Source organism: Anabrus simplex, chromosome 2 (genome assembly GCF_040414725.1).
Source record: "Anabrus simplex isolate iqAnaSimp1 chromosome 2, ASM4041472v1, whole genome shotgun sequence".
Lineage (NCBI taxonomy): Eukaryota > Metazoa > Arthropoda > Insecta > Orthoptera > Tettigoniidae > Anabrus > Anabrus simplex.
In genome coordinates, this window is record NC_090266.1 from 680,652,539 (window position 1) to 680,677,481 (window position 24,943).

A 24,943-nucleotide genomic window follows, 5' to 3' on the forward strand; every position below is an offset into this window, starting at 1 on the left:
TTCAGATTCCACCATCAGCAGCTCTGAAGATGATTTTCATGTTTTCCCATTTTCACTCCAGGCAAATGCTGCGGCTGTACCTGAAGACCACAGCTGTTATCCACCCAATCGTAGCACTTTTCCCATACTTGCTGAAAACCTTCAGCTACCGAGCTCGATAGCTGCAGTTGCGTAAGTGAGGCCAGTATCCAGTAATCAGGAGATAGTGGGTTCGAGCCCCACTGTCGGCGGCCCTGAAGATGGTTTTCTGTGGTTTCCCATTTACACACAAGGCAAATGCCGGGGCTGTACCTTAAGGCCATGGCCGCTTCCTTCCAATTCCTAAACCTTTCCTATCCCATCGTCGCCGTAAGACATATCTGTCGGTGCGACGTAAAGCATATAGCAGCAGTAGAAAACCTTCAGCATGTTGGTGAGATGTTAAAATACTGGGAAAAGAAAGTTAGAGATACATAAGTTACATGGCCTAATTTGTGAAATAGTTGCATTTCATAATACAGTTAGATTGTTGAAGAGTTTTTCAGAATTGAAGGTAAGACTTCAAAATGGTCTCTCCCTTTAATCCCATTGGAAGCTAACACTAAACCAGATCCCAGCCAACAGAGAGCAGAAACTGTAAAGCCACCATTGCTCAAGGGTTATTTAATTTTCTGTGATTGAAAAAGTCCTAAGATTTAATATAGCCTAAAATTCTAATGCTTGCATGGTAATTATAAGGAGAACTTTTTCTAGTTTGGAACTTTGTGAGGGAAGTATAGACAAAAATTCAGCTTGCACTGTCTTTTAATTTTTTCCTTGCTCTAAAACAAAAACTGCAGAAGTCTAGTCTAGTAGGATTATGCAGTTTTATTTTTTGTCCAGATTACAAAGAGCACACATGTTTGCTCAGTCCCAACCAAACCTCCTCTTCATTGGTGCTGATGATGATGAACATGAAGAAGACTCTAATCATATGAATGGAGATTTGGAGAAACCTTCAGGACTAAGGAGCGTGTTATCAAATCCTAACTTCCTGGATTCTGAAGACAATTCCCCAATGGCAGAGAAAGAATCTTCTCTTGACAAGGTAATGTATACTTTTCTGTAGTACAGTATCTGGTAGCTCCTGGTTAATGTAAGGGTAGATGCAGACTGTTAATTTGTTAGGACAAAAGTCATTGTTGCTTTCCAAAATGTATTTAAGTGGTCTGGATCAGTTTTCTAAAAAAAAAAGTCAAGGTGAGGAAAATTGGGAGGTGTCTGGTCTGCAGGCAACTGTAAAATTTCTTTAAAGAAACTTTTGATATTTTGGTATGTTAGAAAGTTAACCATGTTTGTTGGGTTAAGTAATTTGAAATAAGTAGATAAGAGTAGGGCACGTTGATGAATTCTGAACAATTTTGATCAAATGTGAAAAAGTCTTTCTATGAGGATTTCTTGTAACCAAATTTGCATTTAAATTGTGTTGATGAAGGGAATGTCAATGGATGATAACGCTATCTTCTACTAGAGATATATTAACAAGTTGTCTCTTTTCAAAGCACCTTACAGAACACACGTTCAGTAGAACATAGACTTCTTACATAGTCAGAATTGACATATTGGCAGAGCATTGTAGTATAGTTCATATGACCTTATTTATATGCAACGCTCCATCTGGTTTCTGTCTGGCTCCTTTGCTGAATTGTCAGCATGCTGGCTTTCAGTTTAGGGGGACTTGGGTTTGGATCCCAAATGAAGAGAGGATTTGAAGTACATATGGATAAATCCTCTTGCTCAGGGACTTGGTTTTTTCTTAATACACATCTTCACTTCCACAAAGCACATCACACAACAAACCACCACAGAAATATGTAATATTGAATTAATTCCTCCACAAAGAGTTGGTGTCAGGAAGGGCACCTGGCTTTGTAAAACATGCCTTAATCTGCAGCAGTACTGACCCCAGATTATTGAGAAAAAGGACAGGAAAGAAGCAGCTGCATCTTGTTTCACTTTCCGACAAAAATGTAATATGTATTTACTGTCCTAAAGTAATGTCCATTGTCACAGTTATCTGGAACCCAAGAGTAGATTCAGGTGTAATCTTTGGGGATCCAGTATGTCCAGCTTTTTTTTTTTTTTCCTCTGTGGAATAGACTACCTTCCATTCAGGAAGTTTTTAGAATGAGGCTGTAATTATGTGAATTAGAATTAAGTAGATTTTTTTTTTGGACGGTAGTATGGTACCATGCAGACTTGAACTGAACCTTGGCTGTGATTCTGCCCTTCTGCCCAGTGTATTGTGCAGCAGTATTGTTGTCCAGGTAGTGATAGAGGGTAGATGTGAACGTAGTGTATTGTGCGAGAATAAAATTCAGTGTGAAGTTACGAAAGACTAGCCATGGAAACCAAAATGTAATTAAACAGGTGGGAAATACTAATAATTTATCTAATCTAATGAATAGATAAGGCTATAACCTTTCACCATTACTGTTCAAAGTACACTTGGATTTCTTGTTGAATGATACCACCCTATGTTGTGTTAACGTTTTCATTTCTATGTAACTATTCCGTCCTAAATTTGCTTTAATCTACTTATTATATTCAAACCTTGGTATACCCCTACTGTTCTTACTGTGTATACTTCCCTCAAAAACAAGGTGAACAAGACTTGGGTGCCTTAAGATGTCTCCTATAATCTCTCTTCTTCTCATCAAATCTAGGCAAAAAGATTCCTCTCACAAATTCAATTCAGTATCTCTTTATTTGTGATTCAATCTGCCTATCTCACCTTGAGCATTCTTCTGTAACACGACATTTAAAAAGCTTCTATTCTTTCTATGCTAGTTATTGTCCTAGTTTCATTTCCATATTATACCACACTCCAGATGAGTCTTCAGAAACCTCTTTCTTTTTATTCTAATTCATCCATGTCCGAAATTTCTTTCCTTAAGGCTTTCCTTGCATGTGCTGGTCCTCCTTATTTTTGCCATCATTAGGTATTTTACTACCCACCTATTCATCTACTTCCTTTAAGACTTCATTTCCTAATCTAATATTTCCTGCATAACTTGACTTTGTTCGACTCCACTCCATTACCTTTGTGTTGGACTTTTTATTTTCATCTTGTACTCTTACCCCAAGACTCGGTCCATACCATTAAGAAATATCTCCATATCTTCTGCAAACTCAGATAGAATAACATTGTCAAATCTCAGGGTTTTGATTTCCTCTTCTTGGATTGTGATTCCATTTCCAAATTCCTCTTTGGTTTCCATTACCACCTGTTCTATATAAACATTGAAAAGGAGGGAGGACAAACTGCAGTCTTCCCTCATTCCTTTCTGGATTACTGTTTCTTTTTCAAAGGCCTAGATTCTTATCACTGCAGACTGATTCTTTTGTACAGATTGTAGAAAATTCTTTCTCTGTATCTGAACCGGATCACTTTCAGAATTCCATAGCATTATCAAATGCTTTTTCTAGATCTATGAATGCCATGTATGTGGGCTTATCCTTAATTCAGTGTTCTAAGATCAGCTGTAAAGTCAGGATTGCTTCATGTGTCCCTACATTTCTTATGAAACCAAATTGATGTTCTCCCAACTCGGTTTGAACCTGTGTTTGTTCTTCTGTAAATAATACGATAATATTTTGCAGACATTTAGTGATAGTTTTTACTTGTCAGCACCTGCTTGCTTGGGAACAAGTATAAAGATATTCTGCCTAAAATTGGATTGCACTTCTCCTGTATCTTACATCTTGCACATTAAAAGGAATAAACTCCACATGCTGGTTTCTCCTAAGGCAGTTAAGTCTGAAAGTATGTAATCAATTCCAGTTGCTGTATTCCTGTTTAGGTCTCTAAGCTCTGTCTAATTCTGACCTCAAAATTGGGTTTTCCTATTTATTAGCATAAACAGCCTCTTCTTAATCCAGAACCATATCGGGAGTCTTTCCCGTGATACAACTGTTGGATAAGTTCTTGCCATCTTTCTGCCTTGTCTTCTTTCCCTGGTGGTGGTTTTCTATCTGATCTCTTAATATTCATTCACCTAGTTTTCCTTTCTCGAAAGGTTTCCCCCTTTTTTTTTTTCCCTATATGTAGCATGTACCTGTACTGGGACCATACAACCTTCACCATCTTTGCACTTTTCTTTCAGCCATTCTTTCTTAGGTGTCCTTCACTTTTTGTATACTTCATTCTTTAATTATCTGTTTTCATTTCTGCCCTTCTCATTCTTTCTTTTTCTGCATTCTTGTTCTTTCATTGTTCTTCAATCAGGTCCAGTATTTTGAGTTATCTATTGATTCTTAGTTGATCTTTCCTTTTCTCCTAACCTTTCTTCAGTAGCCCTATTGACCTCTTCTTCACGACTGTCAATTCTTCCTCCATGGTGTTTCTTTCAGCCTGTTCATTTAGTCCTTGTGCAACATGTTCCTTAAAATAATCTTACTCTTTCCTTTCAACTTGTCTAGATCCCATTTCCTTGCATTCCTTCCTTTCTTCAACTTCTTCAACTTCAGATATCATTTAATGACCAACACGTTGTGGTCAGTCCATGTCTGCTCCAGCCAATACCTGGCTTCTGAAGCTCTACCTAATCATACTGAAGTCTTCCTTGATACTTTCCAGTGTCTTCAGGTCTTGTCTAAATGTAGTCATTGTTTGTGATGTTTGAACTAAGTATTAGCAAGGACTAAATTTATGGTCAGTGAAAACTTCAACCAACAGACTTCCTCATTCATTCCTTTGCTCAATCAGAATTCTCCTACTGCATTACTTTCTCTTCAATGGCCTACCACTGCATTCCAGTCTCGCGTGACAATTAGATTCTTGTCCCTTTTTAAATATTGTATTAAATCTTTCATCTCTTCATATATTCTAGATTTAACCATCATTTGCTGAACTAGTAGGCATATAGACCTGCACTTCTGTGGTGGGCATTGGCTTGGTGTCTGTCTTGACAGTGTTAAACCTTTCACTATGCTGGTCATAGTAACGTACCTGCTGCCTTATTTTCTTATTCATTATTAAACCAACTCCTGCATTTTCCCTGTTCGTCCTGCCAATGTACTTCACCTACACAAATTACATCTGACTTTGTCTATTCATTTCCCTGTTCAGATTCTCTCGCCTACCACACTACGATTCAAACTTCTAACATTCTACACTCCAACTCTCGCAGAATGTTAGTATCCATCTTCCTGATGATTGCCCACTCTCGTGTAGCCCCCACACGGAGATCCAAATGGGGGAATATTTTACCTTCAGAATATTTTACCTGGGAGGAAGCCATTATTCATACAGAGAGAACTGCATGCCCTTGGGAGTTAGTTACAGCTGTAATTCTCCCATTGCTTTCAGCAGTGTACCAGTATAAACATAGCTAAGCCATGTTAAGTATTTTTACGAGGCCATATCAGTCAATCATCTAGACTGCCGCCCTTGCAACTTTCGTAAGGCAGCTACCCTCCTTTCCATGAACCATTCATTAGTCTGGTCTCTCGACAGATACCCATCCGATATGGTTGCATGTAAGGCTCGGCTATCTGCTTCGCTTGGGATGCAAAAGGCTCCTCACCATGGCAAGGTCACATGGTTCGCAGGAGAGGTACGAATGGACAATTTACTGAAAGCTACGAAGTGGCAGGGAAGGATACGGTTGGGTGGATATGTAATAAGTAGTTCAGCCTAATCTGAGGATTTGGTCTTGATGGCAGACCGTGCTAAAAACGTGCAATCTAATATCTTGGAGCATGAAAATAGATGCAGCAAGTATGATATGAAAGTTCGAATTTCCAAGGCTGTAGTTATGTTGGTTGGGTAGAAATTTAAGAGCATGAAATGTCGCGTAAGAAATACAAAACTGAAACTGGTGGATCATTTCCTGTATGTAGGATGAGTATTCTCTCGTGAGTAAAGAGTAAGTGGAATTAAATTGAGGTGCAGCAAAAGTAGTGCAATGGGAACGTATTTGTCGTCAACAGTATTCTCTAAGAATGAACTCGCTGATGACCTTACCTGTGTATTCTGTTTTCATACTGATATTGCACATAGGAGTGAAAGCTGGTTGGACTCAGGGTATCTTATTCAATTCATAATTTGGAAGAAAGATATGAAAGCAGCAAGAATGATTGCTGGTACAAACAGGTGGGACCAATGGCAGGAGGGTACTTGGAATGAAGAGGTGAAGATTATATTAGGAATTAACTCTATGAATGAAGCTGTATGTGTAAAACGACTTCAGTGATGGGGTCAGTTGAGGCAAATCGAGGATAGGTTACCTGGGATAGTAATGGACTTGGCCATGGAGGGTAATAGTAGTAGAGGGAGACCAGGACTACAGTTACTGTTTCTAATGACTTCAGAGGTGTGGTGGAAATGGATGATTGTGAAGGTGCTCAATTAATTCAGACTGCTGCAGGCTGAAAGGTATAATTCTGTAATGATATATGCTAATGTTAGACTATACATGTGAAATGATTATAGTTACTTGCACTAAAAGCAGAATAAAATATAACTTTCTTTAGAATATTAGGAATATATGTGGTTCTTAACAGAAGACCACATCAAGCATTCCGTCCTTTTGTGTGTTAATGTCAAATCATTCCTACCAATTTGATGTAATGCATTGTATTTAGCTAGCCCTTTTGGTTTATATTAACGACTTACTAAAAATGTTTTCTGTTTCAGCCATCCCATCGAAATGCCAGAAAAAGAAATGCTTTGATAGCTGAATGGGAAAACAGGATTCAGCAAAACATCGACCATTGAAATGAACAGTAAGTTACCTTGGTATTTCTTACAGGCAACAAGTAAGATACTGAATAAGAGAAGTCATGGTGATTGAAATAGAATATTCCTCTCAGGCATAATCATACTGATAACTGTTCTTCCTGCAAGTAGCCTTCTGATTATTATCCTATTGGGAGAATTTGATGCATCATTCGATTCATGATTTCCATTTATGAAAAATAACCTAAAATTCTCTTTGGTAGACTAATGAATCATCAGTGGAAGCAAAAATCTTATTTTACTCCTTTTCAACAATGATCGAACGGCTTGAATTTAGACCAATTTAACACTAGAGTGAATTCCGGCCAACTCCTGTCTCGATATAGAACTGATAGCGATATCGGAGGCAATAGAAAGAGTGCGTAACTTTCCAGTTTTTGGTTGCATACCAACCTATGACACCTAATAGGAAAACTGGTTACCATCCTGGAAGTAATCAAAACTGAAAAATATTGTGAACACAGTATGATCTGGTGGAATATCCATGATAAATGTTACTGTCCACAGATTGCAATTTCAGAAAAATGGTGCTGGTACTTAATACTATTCCAGACCTCCAGGATAAAAACACTGGTTAGAAGTACATTTCTCATTGAAAATATTGCTGTTTCACAGAAGACGCTGAGAATGTTCTCCATTATCTGCCAAGTAGCCATCATATTGGAAATAATAAACTTACTCTTATTACAATGTTCAGGATATCTCCCCTTCCATACTGTTTTCCATACTGTTTTCCAGATTACTTATTGATTGTTCTCAGGTTGCTCCAAAAATAACAATTTCAAGGAATGCAGACTAGGTTTTTTGCCCATGTCAATCCAGTGCTGATCACTCCTGTTTCCTCTGTAAATACAGCACCTATTGCATCTAATGAATTTTTGGTGATGTACTGTTGCTGTGTTTTGGTGAAAGAAGAAAGAGAAAAATAGCCAGTAACCTTCCATATAGCAGCATTATATATGCCTGGCAACTACAATCAAACCCCTTTTCTTTTCGTGTGTTCACTTACACAAGGAAAAGTTGGTTCAAGGAAAGTTGAATACACTAATACTGGAATTCATCGATTTTTTAAATTTCCTTTTTCCTTAAGTTTCCTACTAGACCTAACAATAAAATTCTGATTTTTTGATACTCAAGACTCCCGACAAAAGAGTAGCATTACAAAAATGTTGCAAAGTTTGGGTTGGGAAGAATTGGGAGAAAGAAGAGCTGCTAGACTAAGTGGTATGTTCCGAGCTGTCAGCGGAGAAATGGTGTAGAATGATATTAGTAGACGAATAAGTTTGAGTGGCGTCTTTAAAAGTAGGAAAGATCACAATATGAAGATGAAGTTGGAATTCATGAGGACAAATTGGGGTAAATATGAATTTATAGGAAGAGGAATTAGGGAATGGGAATTGATTAATTTATCAAGATCAATGTTCGATAAATTTCAAAGTTCTTGGAAATCGTGTCAGAAAAGGGTAGGTGAACAACTGATAAGGAATCTGCCACCTGGGAAATAGTCGTAAATTCAGATCACTGATTAAAACGTGCAGCTATCGCTGGGTAGCTTCATCTGCAATTAAATGTTCTCTCAGAATTGGCAAGCTTTGCATACTGGTCAGTTTGATTCAACTCCCATTGTCACCTTGCCAACGGAGTGACAGAATGACCAACTGAATGAACTACCAGTACTTGCTGTGATGCTCTTAGCCAAACAAATTGTTCTGTATTTTTAGTATTTCTTCTGAGATGTCCATACAGTATTTATACACTGACAAAAAAAATTGAAAGCACCCAGAATAAATGGTCGGATATTAACATATCTTCGTACATGTACACACCATCGGCGGGTATGTAAATAGAGTTGCAATTCTGTGACAGAATGGCCATCAGAGTGCATTGGTGGTGTTTGTATTTAGTGTTACAGGCCTCATAAGGTATATAAGCGGGGTGCACAGTCATATGTTGAGTGATCAGTGAAGGACACCAAGATGCTGTGTACTCGTGCGAGACAGAGTTATCAGGACCTGACAAGAGTTTGAAAGGGGCTTCATTGCAGATCTTTCATTTGGCCGGCTGGTCTAAGCTCGCTATCTCCAGATTTGTGGGGCATTTGGATGTGACAGTGGCCCAATGTTGGATTGCATATGGGAACGTGAGGGCAGGCATACTAATCGTCCATGTTCCGGTCGATCACGTCTGACTACCACAAGGAAGTATCTCTGTATTGTGCACCAAGCGCATTGTAACCTGTTCAAATCTGCACCTGCCATCTGAGAACAAGTATGGACTCCCTGCAACATTGTCATCCCACGCCATTGGTCGGAGACTAGCAGCAGCCAGACTAGGGAATTGCCGCCCTTTGTGTAGGCTGCCATTAACACCACAACACACATGGCTGCTTTTGGAGTATGACTGCTGCCTGGAGAGAGGTCCAATACATCAAACGTTTTGGCGACGCACAGCGGTGTTGACTCCAGACGTCATGGTATGGAGAGCTTTCGGATATGACTTAATGTCACAGCTCGTAGTGATCAAGGGAATTCTGACGGCACAGCGGTATGTTACGGACATCCTGCATCCTCACGTTGCCTCTTGTGCAACAGTATCGCGTGCCATTTTTCAACAGGATAATGCTTGTCCACGGATGGCACGTGTCTATAAACAGCCTGCATGATGTTGAGGCACTCCTGTGGCCAGCAAGATCGCATCAGATATGTCCCGATAGAATGTATGGGACTAGCTTGGACGTCAACTCCGTCCTAGTGCCAGTGTCCGGAATATAAAGGATAAATTACAACAGTTATGGGCCAGCTTGCCTCGGGTGAGGATAGAACGGTTTTTACACCCTTCCCAACCGAATCCGTGCATGAATCCAGACCAGAGGATTGCAACATTATACTGCTAAGTGGGCTTGTACTGCCAAGTTCTTTTCTAAATTTGACTGGATTTTGTAATCGCTGAAATAACATCGCCACGAACCTACTACGCTGGCGTAGCAGGGGGAGAGGTGATACTCCCACGTGGCGCATCCCAGGGAGCGGATAGGGGGGTCCTAACCGGCTTGCCAGCGGACTTGAGGGAAATAAAATACCTCTCACGGACCAAACACACAACCCCCTGTGGATGGGGGACACAAAGAATACACCCACGGTATCCCCTGCCTGTCGTAAGAGGCGACTAAAAGGGGCATCCAAGGGATGATTATATTAGAACCATGAAACTCCTTGTGATTAGTACCACCACGCGGGGAACACAATGGGTCGCTTTTCCTTGTGCGTAGTACCACTATATTAGGTATGAAATAGGTTTGTGATAAGTAGCAAACGAGAGCGCGGCGGCTTTTCAAGTACCTGTGATTAGTAGCACTATACGAGCGACACCATGGGATGACAGAACCCATGGTTCTGGCGTGACTATGATTAGCACCCACTATATGAGGAACACCACGGGATAGGAGTCCATGTGGTTAGTACACTTAGGTGATGAACACCATAGGTTTGCGTTGCCTTTCAATGGTGCCGCAATGTGAAAAACACACTAGGTCTGTAATACATGTCCGAATTTCATTACCTGTGAGTAGTACCATAATGTATGGAATACCGCAAGTCTACGCTACTGTTGATTAGTACTGCAACATAACAAATAACATGGTCCTACTTTTCTAGTGATAAGTACCATTATGAGTGGCCGATGACTTGGATTTTGGACTCCTTTCGACTACAAGCATCATCGATTCAGTATTGTGCTATAGAAGCAGTCCCTTGGTCAGTTATACTATTGTTTAACACCAGCTTCTGTGCATGTGAGGCGCTGAGGGTCGGTTCCACTGTTCGTTTTAAATTCAAATCCATCCATTCATTCTTCATCCTCACGCACGGTCAATGGAGGATTTTGGCTTTTAAATTTGTCATTTCATTTCGTCTCATTTCGTACCATTAGGGGCTGATGACCTAGATGTTAGGCCCCTTTAAACAATCATCAATCAAATAACATCGCATACACTCTGAATGTGTCCTTTAGTTTCCTCTTCCCCTTCTAGGTGCTTCAATTTTTTCGTCAGGCAATGTCATTTTAGATTAAGTGCTAAGTTTTGTGTAGCTCTCAAATAACCAAGTTAAAACATATCTTACAAACCTGGTGTTGCAAATGGTATTTTTACCCCATTTTATGTATTAACTATAAAATTAATTTCTCCATATTGATGGTTGAACTCGTACAAATTTAAAAGTATTTATAAATCCTTCTATTCAATACATAAATATCATCTTAAGTGTGTTAACTAGACCTGTTTCAACTCTCTGATTCATCTTCAGTAAAGACGTTGAATTAAAATAGACTCCAGAGGCATTTGGACAGAAAAGAATAGAACTTTTATATATTGACAAGAGGGTGATGCATTACAACATTGTTAATCTTAACATAAAATATAATATGCCCAACTGGATCTTATATCTTACTTTATCATGAATATTAACCCATTTATGCCCGTAACTTTTTTCCCGCTAATTTTGATCATTTATGCTTATATTTTGTATACGAGACTCAAACATGACAATTAGTACAAATTTTACGTTATTGCGTATTCTGTTTGGTGAAAATAGCACGGGTCGAAAACGACCCAGTGGGCATGACCTCTTATGTAGTTGTGATCAAGATTTTATGATTAATTATTTTAAATGCAGGAATAATCTTGAACAAAATAAGTATATTCTTATCTAACAGAGTTAAAAATAACACTTATTACTCAGAATTCACTTGTTCTGAATTAGTTTTAAAAATTGTTTCACATTAACTGTTTAAAATTTTTGAGGTTTCACAATACACAGGAATTACATATGATGGAAAGCTGCAAAACACTTGTCATGCAGTGGAACAGAGCACTTCTTACAGGCTTTCACTGTTTTGTTGGAGTACTGGGCACATCTGCTACGCGGCTAATCAGTGAGAATAATATGTTGAGCTGCATTGGTCTGGATAGGATCTTCAACTCTCCTTCTACACTGCAAATGTTGATGAGGTCCGGGACTCAGGCTGGGAAAGATTTTTAAAAGGACTCATTCAAATAATTTAGCATAGGTCGGACTTTACCCATCTTGTCTCCTGCAGGAAGACTACTGTTGTCTGCTACATGAAGATATCGGAAAATTTCTTCAAAACTGTTACGTCTCATTGCATTTGACACTAAGTCATTATGTACATCATTTTGTGTCTCCCAATACATTAGTTGTCTGGGCAGTACTGCGTAACCAATTAATAACAATATACCAATAAATGTATGCATATCTGCAAGAGACGCTGCAAAAGTTGGATTATTCTTAGAAACTGCATACATAACCGTGTGCTTCACTATATCAAGGATAAGTTCGTCATGTAAGTATAGTTTTAAAAAAATCAACTGGATGACTTCTTTCACTCACAGTAAGCGGTGGTACACAGCATGGTAAAAAGTTTTTATGGGGAGCAGTTATGGAATCCCCTAGTTTCCATATCCTATTTGTTCCTGCCTTTTTTGGATGCTGGTGCATTGGTCCCCCTTTGGATCCCTGTGTACCTGTAAAGACAGTCTCTTTGTCTGCCGAAGGAGCTGCGAAGCATGGATGAATATTTTCAACAGTTTCATTTGCACCACTGATAATTTCTGCAGAGGCTTCCAATTGCCCACGACTCAAACGGTCTGGGTCGTTGCATTCATCTTCTCCGGAGTCACCATCTGTGTCGACTCCCTGATCATCTGGAGGCAAGATGTAGATATCAATATCACCTGGAATATATTCCTCTTCTAGCAGTGCTATTACTTCATGAGTTGATAGGCCATTATAAACAGGAAAAGAAATGAATTGGAATTAGGTCAGTAAATATGGCATGTAACAGATGAGATATTCAGAATGACTGTGATATTTTTTACTGTGAATTCCTAAATACAGCAGTGATCATAGAATTCATATTTCTAAAATATTTGCTCTAATCTTACATAAATGCTGCAATTATGTAATAATGATATGGCATGATAAGAGTGCATGATATTCATAACTACCCAACTTCAACAAAAATGTTACTTTTACATCCTGCCCACTGGGCCGTTTTCGACCCATCCATAATTCGGCCAGTTATAGCCATTAAACCATAAGATGTGCAATAGATTTTATATATGCTAAATAATCTCAGTAGTATACAAATGCAAAATATATTATTCAATGATAATGAACTTAAACAAGTTCAGCTGTACTTACTGAAGCTGGACATGCTAGCTGGAGAAGACTTTTCGACTCACCACACTTGCACATCTAGCTCAAGAATGAAAATTGCCTACAGTGTACCAAGAGTGACAATATGCAAAGTGCATTATAGAGAGTGAAGCAGACCGGGTAACAAACGTCAAAAATGGATAGACAGTTACTAATATAATTTTAAATTCACTGGGTCATTTTAGACCCAGTGGGCAGTAATGGGTTAAGCAAACATTTTAATGTATAATTCACGCATGGCAATTTTAACCTTAATGTTATTTTAATTCAATATCTTTGCTGAAGATAACTCGGAGAGTTGAAACATGCCTAGTTAATTAACACTCAACTTAAAAGATACTGAAGTATTGAATAGTAGGATTAATAAATACTTGAGTATTTGTAAGAGTTCGTTTTATGCATGAAGGAATTGCTTTCAAAGTAATTTAACTCTTTCCCATGGGTTGCGTACCGGAGTCTCGCATTGTCTCCCGCGGGCTGCGTAGTAAAGCGTACTAGACTTTCAAACTGACCTCCTCTGCCATCTGTCTCCTCTGCCATCTGTTTGCTAAACATCCAATTCTTTGGAACCAGTAAATTCCCTACACTTCCTAGATACAACCGACAAGCATGGAATGCTAAAATAGTGTTTTTTAATACATTTTATTAGATAGAACAGACAGCTGACTGAATGTAAACACATTGCAGCAACATGGCTGCACATAACCAGTTGAGCAAAGAGGATATTTGTTACAAATTAGATTAATATGTTGACGAATGCAATGGTAGTGAATTTGAAGTTCTAGAAAAAATAACAAAAATGGTGTGGGAAGCAGTTGGAACAGATGAACGTGAGGACAGGAAATGCACAGGACAGGAAATGCTCATTCAGGTACCATCTCCTGTTAAAATATTAAGCCTGCTAGAACAAATCAGTTTTAATCCTCCTGTTAATTTTGTTTTGGACTATAGGCCTCTACGTAATTACGTAATATTCCAACTGTCAGTTTGTCTTCCAATCCCCTGCAGGGGAAAAAGTTTATAATTCATATGTCAGAGCGGCAGTATGATTTTCTATCTAAATATCTTCATCCGACTGATCCTGAATTTAAAATAAATTGGGGGATTCAGGGTGAAGTCCTGCATTCTCTGCAGTACAAAAAAGGAGCCCTATCAGGTCGAGCAATTCAGACTGACTTTAAGAACCAGTAATTGAACATGCACCATGTTGTATGCTTCTTGATGTATCATTACAAACCGGGGGGGGGGGTCCTGAATGTAATTAGGTGATCTCATTGTATCATTTTGGAATAAGTATAGTGTATTTTCCCTTGTTGCAAAGTTTGAAACAAATATCTTAAGTGGTTTTTACAGAATAAATTATTTAGTCAGGGTTCTCCACCACTACACCCGTCAAGCAATTTATTACTATAGGTTTCGCAAGACCATGAGTCGGTGATAGTCCGTGGGAAAGGGTTAATATGACAATGCATTGTTGTAATTTAAACCACAGCTGAATATTCCACTATGATAGGGATAAGGAGGTTGAAACGTACACTGATTGCTTATTTACACTCAAAACTTCATGATTCACTACAACAATAATTGTCATCTGTTACGTCTTGTCTTTGATAGTTGTTGAAGATACTTCTATTAAAAATTGTTTAAAAGGAATTGGTGCACTTCCACCTTACATAAAAGTCCACTTAATTTTATCAAGGAGTTAGTCATGATCTTTGTCATTTCCTCTCAGTTGGATTATGTTTATAGTCTCTAAGCTCCTGGTAGCTTCAATATACCTACCTTTGCACCTACTCTTTTCATCCTGTCTGTTACTTTCTGGTAATTTTCCAGCATGGTAAATGTTTTTCATTTGTCAATTTTCCATTAATCTCTTCCATGTACTCTGTTCTTTTCTATTCTTGTTGCATCCTCCAGTTATAGAATGATTCTCTCTTCATGTTTCCTCTGTTGAATAAACGTTCTGTCCCTAATGTCACGATTTTAAATCCTATCCTTTCTTGTGACATTTTCAGTCCATCGCAGGATCTCACCTTCATTGTAGGCGATTAGTTTTTGCATTTAAAGAAAATTTTGATGTCCATGTTAATTTAGTTTTCTTTCCTCTTTAAGATAAGACTTTCATAAATGTTTTCACTGTTTTCAGGTGTGTTCCAAAATGAACTGCTGTCTTTAGCACTTCATGAGTTGCTCTCGCATAACAAGACTTATTTCATGATGCACCAGGAAGTTTCCAATAGGACATGCCGGCACTTATGGATATTCCTTGGTTTGTGATGGTACTTTTGAAAGTATATAGAAATGTGACTGTGAAAATGAAATGTTTATAATTTATCATGAAAAATGTATGTAAAGTTTATACTGTATTGTGAAATACTATATTTTTAGTTTATAGAGCTGGTTAATAGGCTGATAATCATTTTGGTATTATTCACATAAGCTGAAATATATTAGGTTTATTTACTTCAGTTAATAATTCACTAACAAGATTTGAAACTATTGTTTCAGAAAATGTGCAATGTGTACCAATGTACCAACATGGGTGGCATGGTATTTCAATATAAGAAATATATTTTTTCTAGTTATTGTTATTGTTAAGTTATTAACAGCTATTGTTAAATTACTAAGAATTATTCATAATCTGTAATAAGTACAGTGTCTCTCCAAATACATGCTTCCAGCTTGTAATTAAAAAGACAGTTTCAGACAAAGTTTGTTTAAATTTACTATATCGGATGTAAGAAAATTCAATACGCAAACTTCAAGGTATATTAGAGGAAACCGAAATATATTTTGAAAAACCATAGCTTATTGTCCTGACTTCTCCTTGCTCAACTTTCATGTATAGGTGCACTTTGAAGAGCCTGGTGTATGATACTGAGATTAAATCAGAGGAAGAGTTCATAGCTTGAGTGCTCGCAGCTACTTACTCACTACAGCACATACGTAAACATTTTTTGAACATGTGAAACAGGTAAAGACATGTCACTGCAGAACTTATATTGCAGCAGGTTTTATTTTTAAACGGTTTTTGTAAAGAATTTAAAGTAAATGATCTCAACACCTTCATAAACTGCTGTCTTCAGATAAACGAACTCTCTCGTGATCAATCTCAGCTCGTCATCATTTTCTTCTCAGACCCCAACGAATTCCTTTCTGCTTCCAAAATAATCAGGAGCGTAGGCCATCTCGACCTTGACCCTTCATCCTTGATGTGATGTGATAAAAAGACTAGCAATTACCTGCAGCTTCGCTTCGCGTGGATTTCGTAATTTGATCAAAGTAATCGTTCCTCGGCATTGTACTAAGGCATTACCTAAAAATTCCTAAAGTATAAAAACTTGCCCAAAAATTGAGTTTCATTTACCCCAGAAATTCTTTGTAAACCATGTTTGTGGTATTACCTTTTGGGGCTAAGACGACCATGCGACAGAACTGTACATGTGAGAACCAGTCTTCTCTCAAGCCGAAAAAATAAATACAGGTTTCTTTATTTTTAAAGGAGATTCCAAATACCTATTTCCACATCTGTAACATCTTCAATTTGTGAGAGATACATAAGTATCCACATAAAAAGAATTCCACCCCTTGATCAATCCTCCAACACTCACCGGACCTAAGTGTATTTTCCGAAAACAAAAATGTTTATTTAAAAAAGGAGATGCCAAATACCAATTTTCATGTCTGTAACATCTTAAGTTTTTAAGATATAAGTATCCTCATAAAAAATAAACTATTTTTCACTTCTTTTCACCCCCTGTTTAAAGTGCTTTCTCTGAAAACAAAAAAGTGCAGGTTCCTGTATTTTTAAAGGGCTTTCCAAATACAAAGTTTCTTGTCTCTAACATGTTAAGTTTTTGACATATAATGTACTCATTTTAAAAATTCACCCGCTGTTCCAATTCTTTTCAGCCCCTTAACTGGACTTTCCAAAAACAAAAAATACGTGTTTCATTATTTTTAAAGGAGATTCCAATACCAGTTTTCATGTCTGTACGTCTGTAACACCTTCAGTTTCTGAGATACATGTATACTCATAAGAATAATTCAACTTCATCTTCTACACTTCTTTCCACCCCTCTCCCGCCTTAAGTGGACTTACAAGTCATTAATCTCAATCTTGACTCCTTTTTCACCTCAGTCCGTTAAGTTGATTCCCCCCAACTCCAAAAAGGCGTGTTTCCTTATTTTTTAACGTGATTCCAAATACAAATTTTCATTGTGTAACCCTAAGTTTTTGTGATATAAGTTTCTCCTTAAAAAATTTAAATTTTTCACTTCCTTTTACCTCCCCCCTTAAATGAATTTTCCAAAAATCAAAAATACTTTATTTATTTATAAAGAAGCTTCCAAATGTCAATGGTCACGACTGCAACATCTTCAGTTTTGAGATTTATGTATCCTCATGAAAAGGAATTAAACTCCTTTTCCACCGCCCCCGCCCCCAAGTTAAATTCCCCAAAAATGTGTTTCTTTATTTTTAAAGGTGATTCCAAATATTAATTTTCACGTCTGTAACATCTTTAGTTTTTGAAGTATAAGTATCCTCAAACAAAGTATTCAACTAATTTTTCAATTAATTCACCCCTTAAGTGGATTTTTCAAAGACAAAAGATTACAGGTTTCCTTGCTTTGAAAGAAAATTCCAAACACAAATTTTCATGTCTGTAACATCTTCAGTTTTTGAGATATACGTATCCTCAAAAAAATAATCCAACTCCTTTTCTACTCAACCCCTGTCCGTTAAGTTGGTTTCCCCCCTTTATTTTTAAAGGAGATCCCAAATACCAATTTCCACATCTGTAACCTTCAGTTTAGAGATATAAGTTTCTCCAGAAAAAAGAATTTGTTATTTTACTACCTTTCACACTCCCCACTCAAGTGAATTTTCCAAAAACAAACAGTACCCGTTACTTTAAAAGACCTTCCAAATACCAGTTATCACGACTGTAACATCTTCAGTTTTTTAGATATATGTATCCTTGTAAATGGAATTCATCTCAGTTTTAATTCCCCCCCCCCCCCTATCAAAATGATTACCCCACAAAATGAGTGTTTCCTTATGTTTAAAAGAGATTCCAAATACCAGTTTTTACGTCTGCAACATGTTAAGTTTTTGAGATATACTGTAGATAGGCTAATTTTAAAAATTCACCCCCTTTTCCAGTTCCCCTTAACTGGATTTTCCGAAAGAAATATTTGTTTCTTTATTTTTACAGGAAATTTCAAATACCAGTTTTCAAATCTGTAATATGATACATTTCTGAGATAACTTGCAGATATAGTCTTTTTAAAAATTCATCCCATTTGTCACTCCCGTTCACCCCCTATTCATCGGATTATCCAAAAACACAAAAATAAGCGTTTCTTTATTTTTGAAGGAAATACCAAATTTCAATTCTCATGTCTGTAACATCTGCAGTTTTTGAGATCTAAGTCTCCTCTTAAAAGCTGTTCAACCCCTTTTCCCCTCTTTTCTTCCCCCTTAATGGGATTTTCCAAAAACAAAAAATACGTGTTTATTTTTAAAGGAGATTCCAAATACCAATTGTTTCATCTGTAAACGTTTACATTTTTGAGATATAGATATCCTCATTTTAAAAATTTGGCCCCTTAGCGACGGGATATTGAAAAATCCTCCCTTAGCGAGCACCTACATGTTAATATGAATGTATCCGAAAAATTTCATTTCCATATGTCCAGTAGTTTTGGCTTGGCGATAAGCAGTCGGTCAGTCAGGACAAGTTATTTTATATATATAGATAACATTGAAAGGAACACAAAATAAATAGTGACTGGTAACTGTGGGAGAAAGAGAAAGAAAGAAAGGAAACTCTCAACGGAAAGGACACTCTCCAAAGCTTCATACACTACTGTCTTCAAATATATTGCCTCTCTTCAGCAATCCTAGTTCTTACACATCCTTTGCATCTCAGCCTCCGACAAGCTTTTTTTTTTTTTTCCCAGTTTTATTAGGACAGGCCTCTGCACTCAGAGATCCCTTCTGTCAACATGGCCTCTCGACGAGTGTTGATGCCTGCTGTCTGATGGAACTGGGAATCTGAAACAAGCTCATCTGGCCTGAGAAGAAAGTCTTGGAAGAAATGGGATTGATGAGGACTGAGAGCCAATCTATTCAAAGATACCTGAGCTGATCATACTATCCCTAGTCCCTAAGAGCATGACAAATTACAACCACACTACAAATTTCCAGTCTGCTACAGTGTCCTAGAGCCTATTGAAGTGCAGCTTCATGAACTGGTTGAGCAGTGTTCCTCTTGTGTGATACTAAACTTCAAATATTGATGGCATGCAGTTCCCTTCTCAATATTCATTTAGAAATTAGTTATGATAGACATGCATTAATGGACAACAGCAATTTTACCCATTTTCAATGACAAACTGTAACTTTTGTTCAGGTCCATCTGGGTTAGGATCAATTTGTGACAAGTTCTGCCACCATGTTTCGTGTACACGCATGGTACACCACTCCTTGTACACACAACGGACAGTCTGCCTTGACACACAAACTGGGCAACTTAGTTATGTGTACCTATGAGTATACCCTAAACAAAAGCCCATTTTTGCCAGTCACATCCTTGAATTGACCTATCTTGACATGCTGTTTATATACAGTGTGTTTCTCTCATTGATTGGCTGGCAGGCACACAGGTCCTGCCTGCAGTCGACTCATCACTCGCCCCTCCACAGTATAGCAATGAGCACAATTCCCTTACTCAGTTGTGCTCCATCCTCAGAATGTTTAATAAGCATCAATCTGTCGCTCCAACTGTTCTAGAGTTATGAAGTGTTTGTTTGGGGTATAATTCTCATAATACTTACACATGTGTACACAGTATCAGAAAGGATTTATGTACGATACTTACATGAAAGTCTTGCAGAGAAGTCTCTAGATGACTTGTAACACATTTTCCAGGTCTATGCCTTCCACATACAGATACTGTGCAGAAACTCTTAAAATTGAGAGGAACGGGTTCATTACTCAATAAGAAGCAAAGGATAAAAGTGCGATTAATGAAAAAGTAAACAAAATCTTGGAAAAATTGGAACATAAGCCTACAGAATCTTTAAGACGACTTGGACAAATAACTAGAGTATTGAAGAGCTCAGCGTGGCAAGTTACGGAACATATCAGGAGAGAACTGGCCTCAGTTACAGAAGAAGAATTAATATATGTGAATTGGAGTTTCATAACAAGATGCTATAAATGTGTTGGTTTTTTTTTTTGCTAGTGGTTTTACGTCGCACTGACAGAAAGGTATTATGGCGACGATGGGATAAGAAAGGCCTAGGAGTTGGAACAAAGCTTCCGTGGCCTTAATTAGGGTACAGCCCCAACATTTATTGGGTGTGAAAATGGGAAACCACGGAAAACTATCTTCAGGGCTGCCGAGAGTGGGATTTGAACCCACTATCTCCCGAATACAAGTTCACAGCCGCGTGCCCCTAACCACATGGCCAACTCTCCCAGTAAAAAGGTGCTTATGTAGCAGAACATTTCTGACATCTTCTGTCTTCTGTATTTTCATAATTAGGAATGTCATCACGCACGGACAAAGTGAGGGAATTATCGTGCCTGTTGCTTTGTCACAGAGCAGGGAGTAATTAGTCACAGGTAAGCAAACCCTGTGTGACTGCCAGCTGATGGATGAGAGAAACTCTCTGTAAAACCAACTGGTACATTTGTTGTTCATGGGGTGATAATTTTTTTTTTCCATGGAGCTTTAATTTCCTGGTTTATTTTGACACAATCTAGCTTTTTGTGTGTATAGTGTAGAGCAAAGCTGCTCAGCTGGGCATCCATTGAGACTATAGCTCATTCCATGTTAAGAAAACAGTATTGCTCTTATGACAACAGGGTTGCCATATCGAACAGCTCTGCTCAACACAATCACGGGGAAACGGCGGCACATACATTTGTGAAATTCAGAATTTAAGTTCGTCAAAAAGAGGAAGAAACTCTGCTACAAATTAGTTTTATGAAATAAAGGGGATGGAGGGTTTACAGGGGCTATTTTTGGTTTGTACAGAATCGGAGGTAAGCTACGGCAGATAAAAAAAACCTCGCCATTGAAGTGTAAGGCAAATTGGGGGAAGAAAGAAGACAAATAATTGTTGTAGGCTCGAGGGGTGAGGGATGCATTTAATTGCATTTAATAAATTTATCCAGGCAATAAAAGCTAGAAAACAGATGCAACAAATAAATACTGTAGATGACTGTACAAAACAGCACAATATTACTGTTAAAGAAAGAAATCACACGTAGGCTTATCGCATAACTCTTGCTCAGCACAAGGAAATTACATAAAGATTTAAAGCCTAAAAACACACACGCAACAAATAAATACTGTAGATAACTTCACTGCAAAAGTGAGCTGCTGGTGGTTCAGAGTGAAGGACTACAAGAGGCTTGAACCGAAGCAGGACAGAAGAACGAAGGAAGACAATGAAGCGATGGCTGTGCCCGCGATTGTGCTCCCTCCCTACAAATGTATTTATGAAAAAGAAAATGTTATATAGTTATTAAAATAACTCTTGGGCAAAAATACCTCATCCTTCTTATCTATCATTCATAATACATTACAAAGTACAGTATAATATCCCTTAATCATGAGAAATTATGGATGCCTCAGAGGGGGGTGTGTTCACGCCTTGTAGGTCCACGAGAGCAATACTGTTTTCTTAACTAAGAATGAGCTATAGTCCACTGTGGCCAGACTGGCTTAACGTAAATGGCGGGCAGCTTACATGCCGAGCGTGTCAGTCAAGTGAGGGCGAAAGCTTTCGGTACAGTACAGGAGTGATGTTTGATTATGACTACAAAGCTTTCCTTGCACCATTTTCAACAAAAGGTTGACTGGAGTACATTACAACGTAGAGGGGAGAATTATAGGCACTAAAAACAGTTAAAATAGGCAGGCATATAGGCTCATAAATTAGCTAAAATAGGCCTTTTAATAGGCACCAATGTGTAAAATAGGCAACAAAATAGGCATGAAAAAATTACTTATAATTTAATAACACACTCAATTACTATAAAAGGAATTCACAAGCAACGTTTCAATGTTTTCTGGTAACAATCTTGTTCTCTCATGCATAATGTTCTTGTTCTGAGAGAAAGATCTCTCAACATCACATGAAGTGATTGGACAAAACTTAATTGAAGTCACTTCATCTGGTTTTATTTCACTGACAGCAGCTGCCTTCCAGAGGTTCGGTCAAAACTTCCCCTAAATTCTTCCACAACCCTAAATGACTCCACCAGGGGCATGCCACTCTTCTCCAACTTGGTGATTGCTCCCAGCAGCTTGTTGAAATTTGAAGATGCTCCGGTTTATACAGGCGCATATTAGCTCCCAACATTGCAGTGCATAGGTCTGAAGAAAATGGTTGTTGGTCGCTGCCCAAAGTGGACTGGTAGAAAGGCTGCGTTGATACAGATTTCTGTACTCTTATTATATGCATCACAGTATTTCTAAGTTGATCTATGTGGTATTTTTCTCACATTTGATCTGAAAAATAATAAAATTGACATAAATTACATTGTCCCTATATCTTAAATTTCTACAGTTGGGCTAATTCGCAATAATGTTTAGTATATATCATGCATTTGTTTAATAAAAAGACTATTTGAGATGATGTTTCTAGAAGTACAAAACTTTAAAGGGAATTGGTAATTTACATGGATATATGTCCTCAAGAATTTTCAGATATAATTTGGCAGTACTGTGTCGAGTTCACCAGGTGAAAAATATAATATAAAAGACGTGAAACGATACTGGAGTAGTGTACAGGAGAGATCCGTTCTTTATGCATGCCAAGGACCCACCAAGCTGGCCCTAGCATTATTCTTACTTATATAGAAGAATGAAAACGGAGGCACTATAAATCTCAGATTTGTGAACATTTTATTTGTTTCTATTTGCTGGCTTTGGTCAGCGGGATCAGCTGTCATGAAGACTATTTTCTGTTGCCTGCAGTAGATCCTGCATAATGTGTGCCCACAAGGCCACCACACTCGTTGAAAATTAAAAACCATGTAATTTGAAATTGACAGAACAGATGTAAGGCTTTTCAGGCGTTTGCTCTATTAACCAGCGTTTAGTCTTAGATCTGATACTAGACTCATCAGAGTGGGATGTGTCAGACCCTACCCATTGACGCTGGGGTGTATGCAGGTGAACTTGCCAGAAGCCCATATAAGAGGCACAGTCTGATAACTGCATACGGGAGATAAATCTCCACAATGGAATTATTGCCTGCCTAGCAATTCCGAATGGAAAATTCTAAATTCCCATGGAGGAATTGAGATATTTTTCACCAATAGAGCATGTCAATTTGAAATTGCTGTGACAAGCTCCCATAACCTTATTTTACAGGGCTAGTTGGCCGTGCAGTTAGGGGTGCGCAGCTGTGAGCTTGCATCCGGGAGACAGTGGGTTCGAATCCCACTGTTGGCAGCCCTGAAAATGGTTTTCCGTGGTTTCCCACCTTTACACCAGGCAAATGCTGGCGCTGCACCTTAATTAAGGCCATGGCTGCTTCGTTCCCAATCCTAGCCCTTTCCTATCCCATTGTTGCCATAAGAAAACCTTATTTTTGTCACCATTTAACAAGACTCTAGAGGGAATGCTAGAATTTGTTAACCTGGGAGCTTACGCAGCCCAGACTCTCTTTGCTACCCCCTCCTCCTCCTCCTCCCCCCCCCCACCAAGCACAACGGTTACTAACCGGACCTCACCAATCCAGACCAACGGTTTTTTCGCTGGCCTGGTCTTGTAAAGATAGCCTTGAAACCTTGTAAAACGCTGTGGCATCATCCTAGCTGGGCTACATTGGATCTGCAACCTGTGTTTCGTGAAGGCTTAGCGGAAGTGTAATAGAATTCAAGATTTTTTAAAGGGAGTTTTAAAAATTGCATTTCAGTTGTAAATCTCTTTTTTCACAGGAAATGAATCACAGTTCAAAATAGCAATTTAATTTTCATCCATTCTGTGACAAGAGACCACTGGTGTTGTAACTCCTTGTTCAGTAATTTAATGAACATTTACATTTTAGCATTATAAATTATTGAAAGTTCGCAACTAATGCAGCATTGCAACAAAACAACTTGCCACAATAAATAAATATTCCTATATATGCTACAATGACATGCGATCATAGTTCTCAGTCACAAAAAAGATAAAAGGAACAAACAAACTTACCTCCTTACAGCAAGCTTGACAGACTACCCTTCCATCCGTAGTGAAACTGGGATCCTCTGTGATCCACTGCTTCAGCCAGTAGCACTTCGACGATTTTTCTTTGGGCATTGCTGCAAACACTTCTTCTTCTTCCACTTCACTATAAATCACAACACGTTCTGAACATAAAGCATACACATATAACAGTTCGCATCGAAAAGGAGGTACAGAGCATATGGGTTGTGCAACATAGTTTGATGTTGACTGGTTCTCGCATATGTCTTAGGAGGTTGGAGGGGTTGAAGGCTTCGAGGTCAAATTGTTCCTTGCTTCTCCCAATGGAAATTTCCCTAGAACTACTTCTGGTGACTTCTGAGAATTCCCATTTTTTTTCGTGGGGTAAACAGGTATTGAGAAAAGAGAAGATAATTCTGTCGAGCACACTAGCTATAATATAATGCACTGGAAGAAAATCGGCTTTTTTAAAATACAGTCAAAGGCATCAAACAGGCAATTATACTCCAAATAGGCACACACCCCTGAAATAGGCATTTATAGGCATATTGAAACCAATGAAATACAGCTAAAAAGACCCTAAAACAGATTTATCTCTCAAAAGCCTACATTTATGAATACAGGAATAAAATAGGCAAATAGGCAAATTCCTGTCTCTAATTATAGGACATTATAATAGCAACAAAGAAACAATATTTGTGTTCAGATTTATAATGCGCTTGATATTAACA

The 24,943-nt window shown here is 38.1% G+C and overlaps 1 protein-coding gene across 1 annotated transcript in view; it reads left to right on the forward strand.

Moving 5' to 3' along the window:
- LOC136864362 (myosin-4) overlaps positions 1–15,799 on the forward strand; it is a 635,412-nt gene extending 619,613 nt beyond the window's left edge. The window contains exons 11-13 of the mRNA XM_067141261.2: positions 862–1,066; positions 6,659–6,747; positions 15,140–15,799. Coding sequence (XP_066997362.2) covers positions 862–1,066; positions 6,659–6,739 — 286 coding nt within the window. The 3' untranslated portion in view covers positions 6,740–6,747; positions 15,140–15,799. The remainder of the gene's footprint in view (positions 1–861; positions 1,067–6,658; positions 6,748–15,139) is intronic.
- Positions 15,800–24,943: the final 9,144 nt, after the last annotated feature.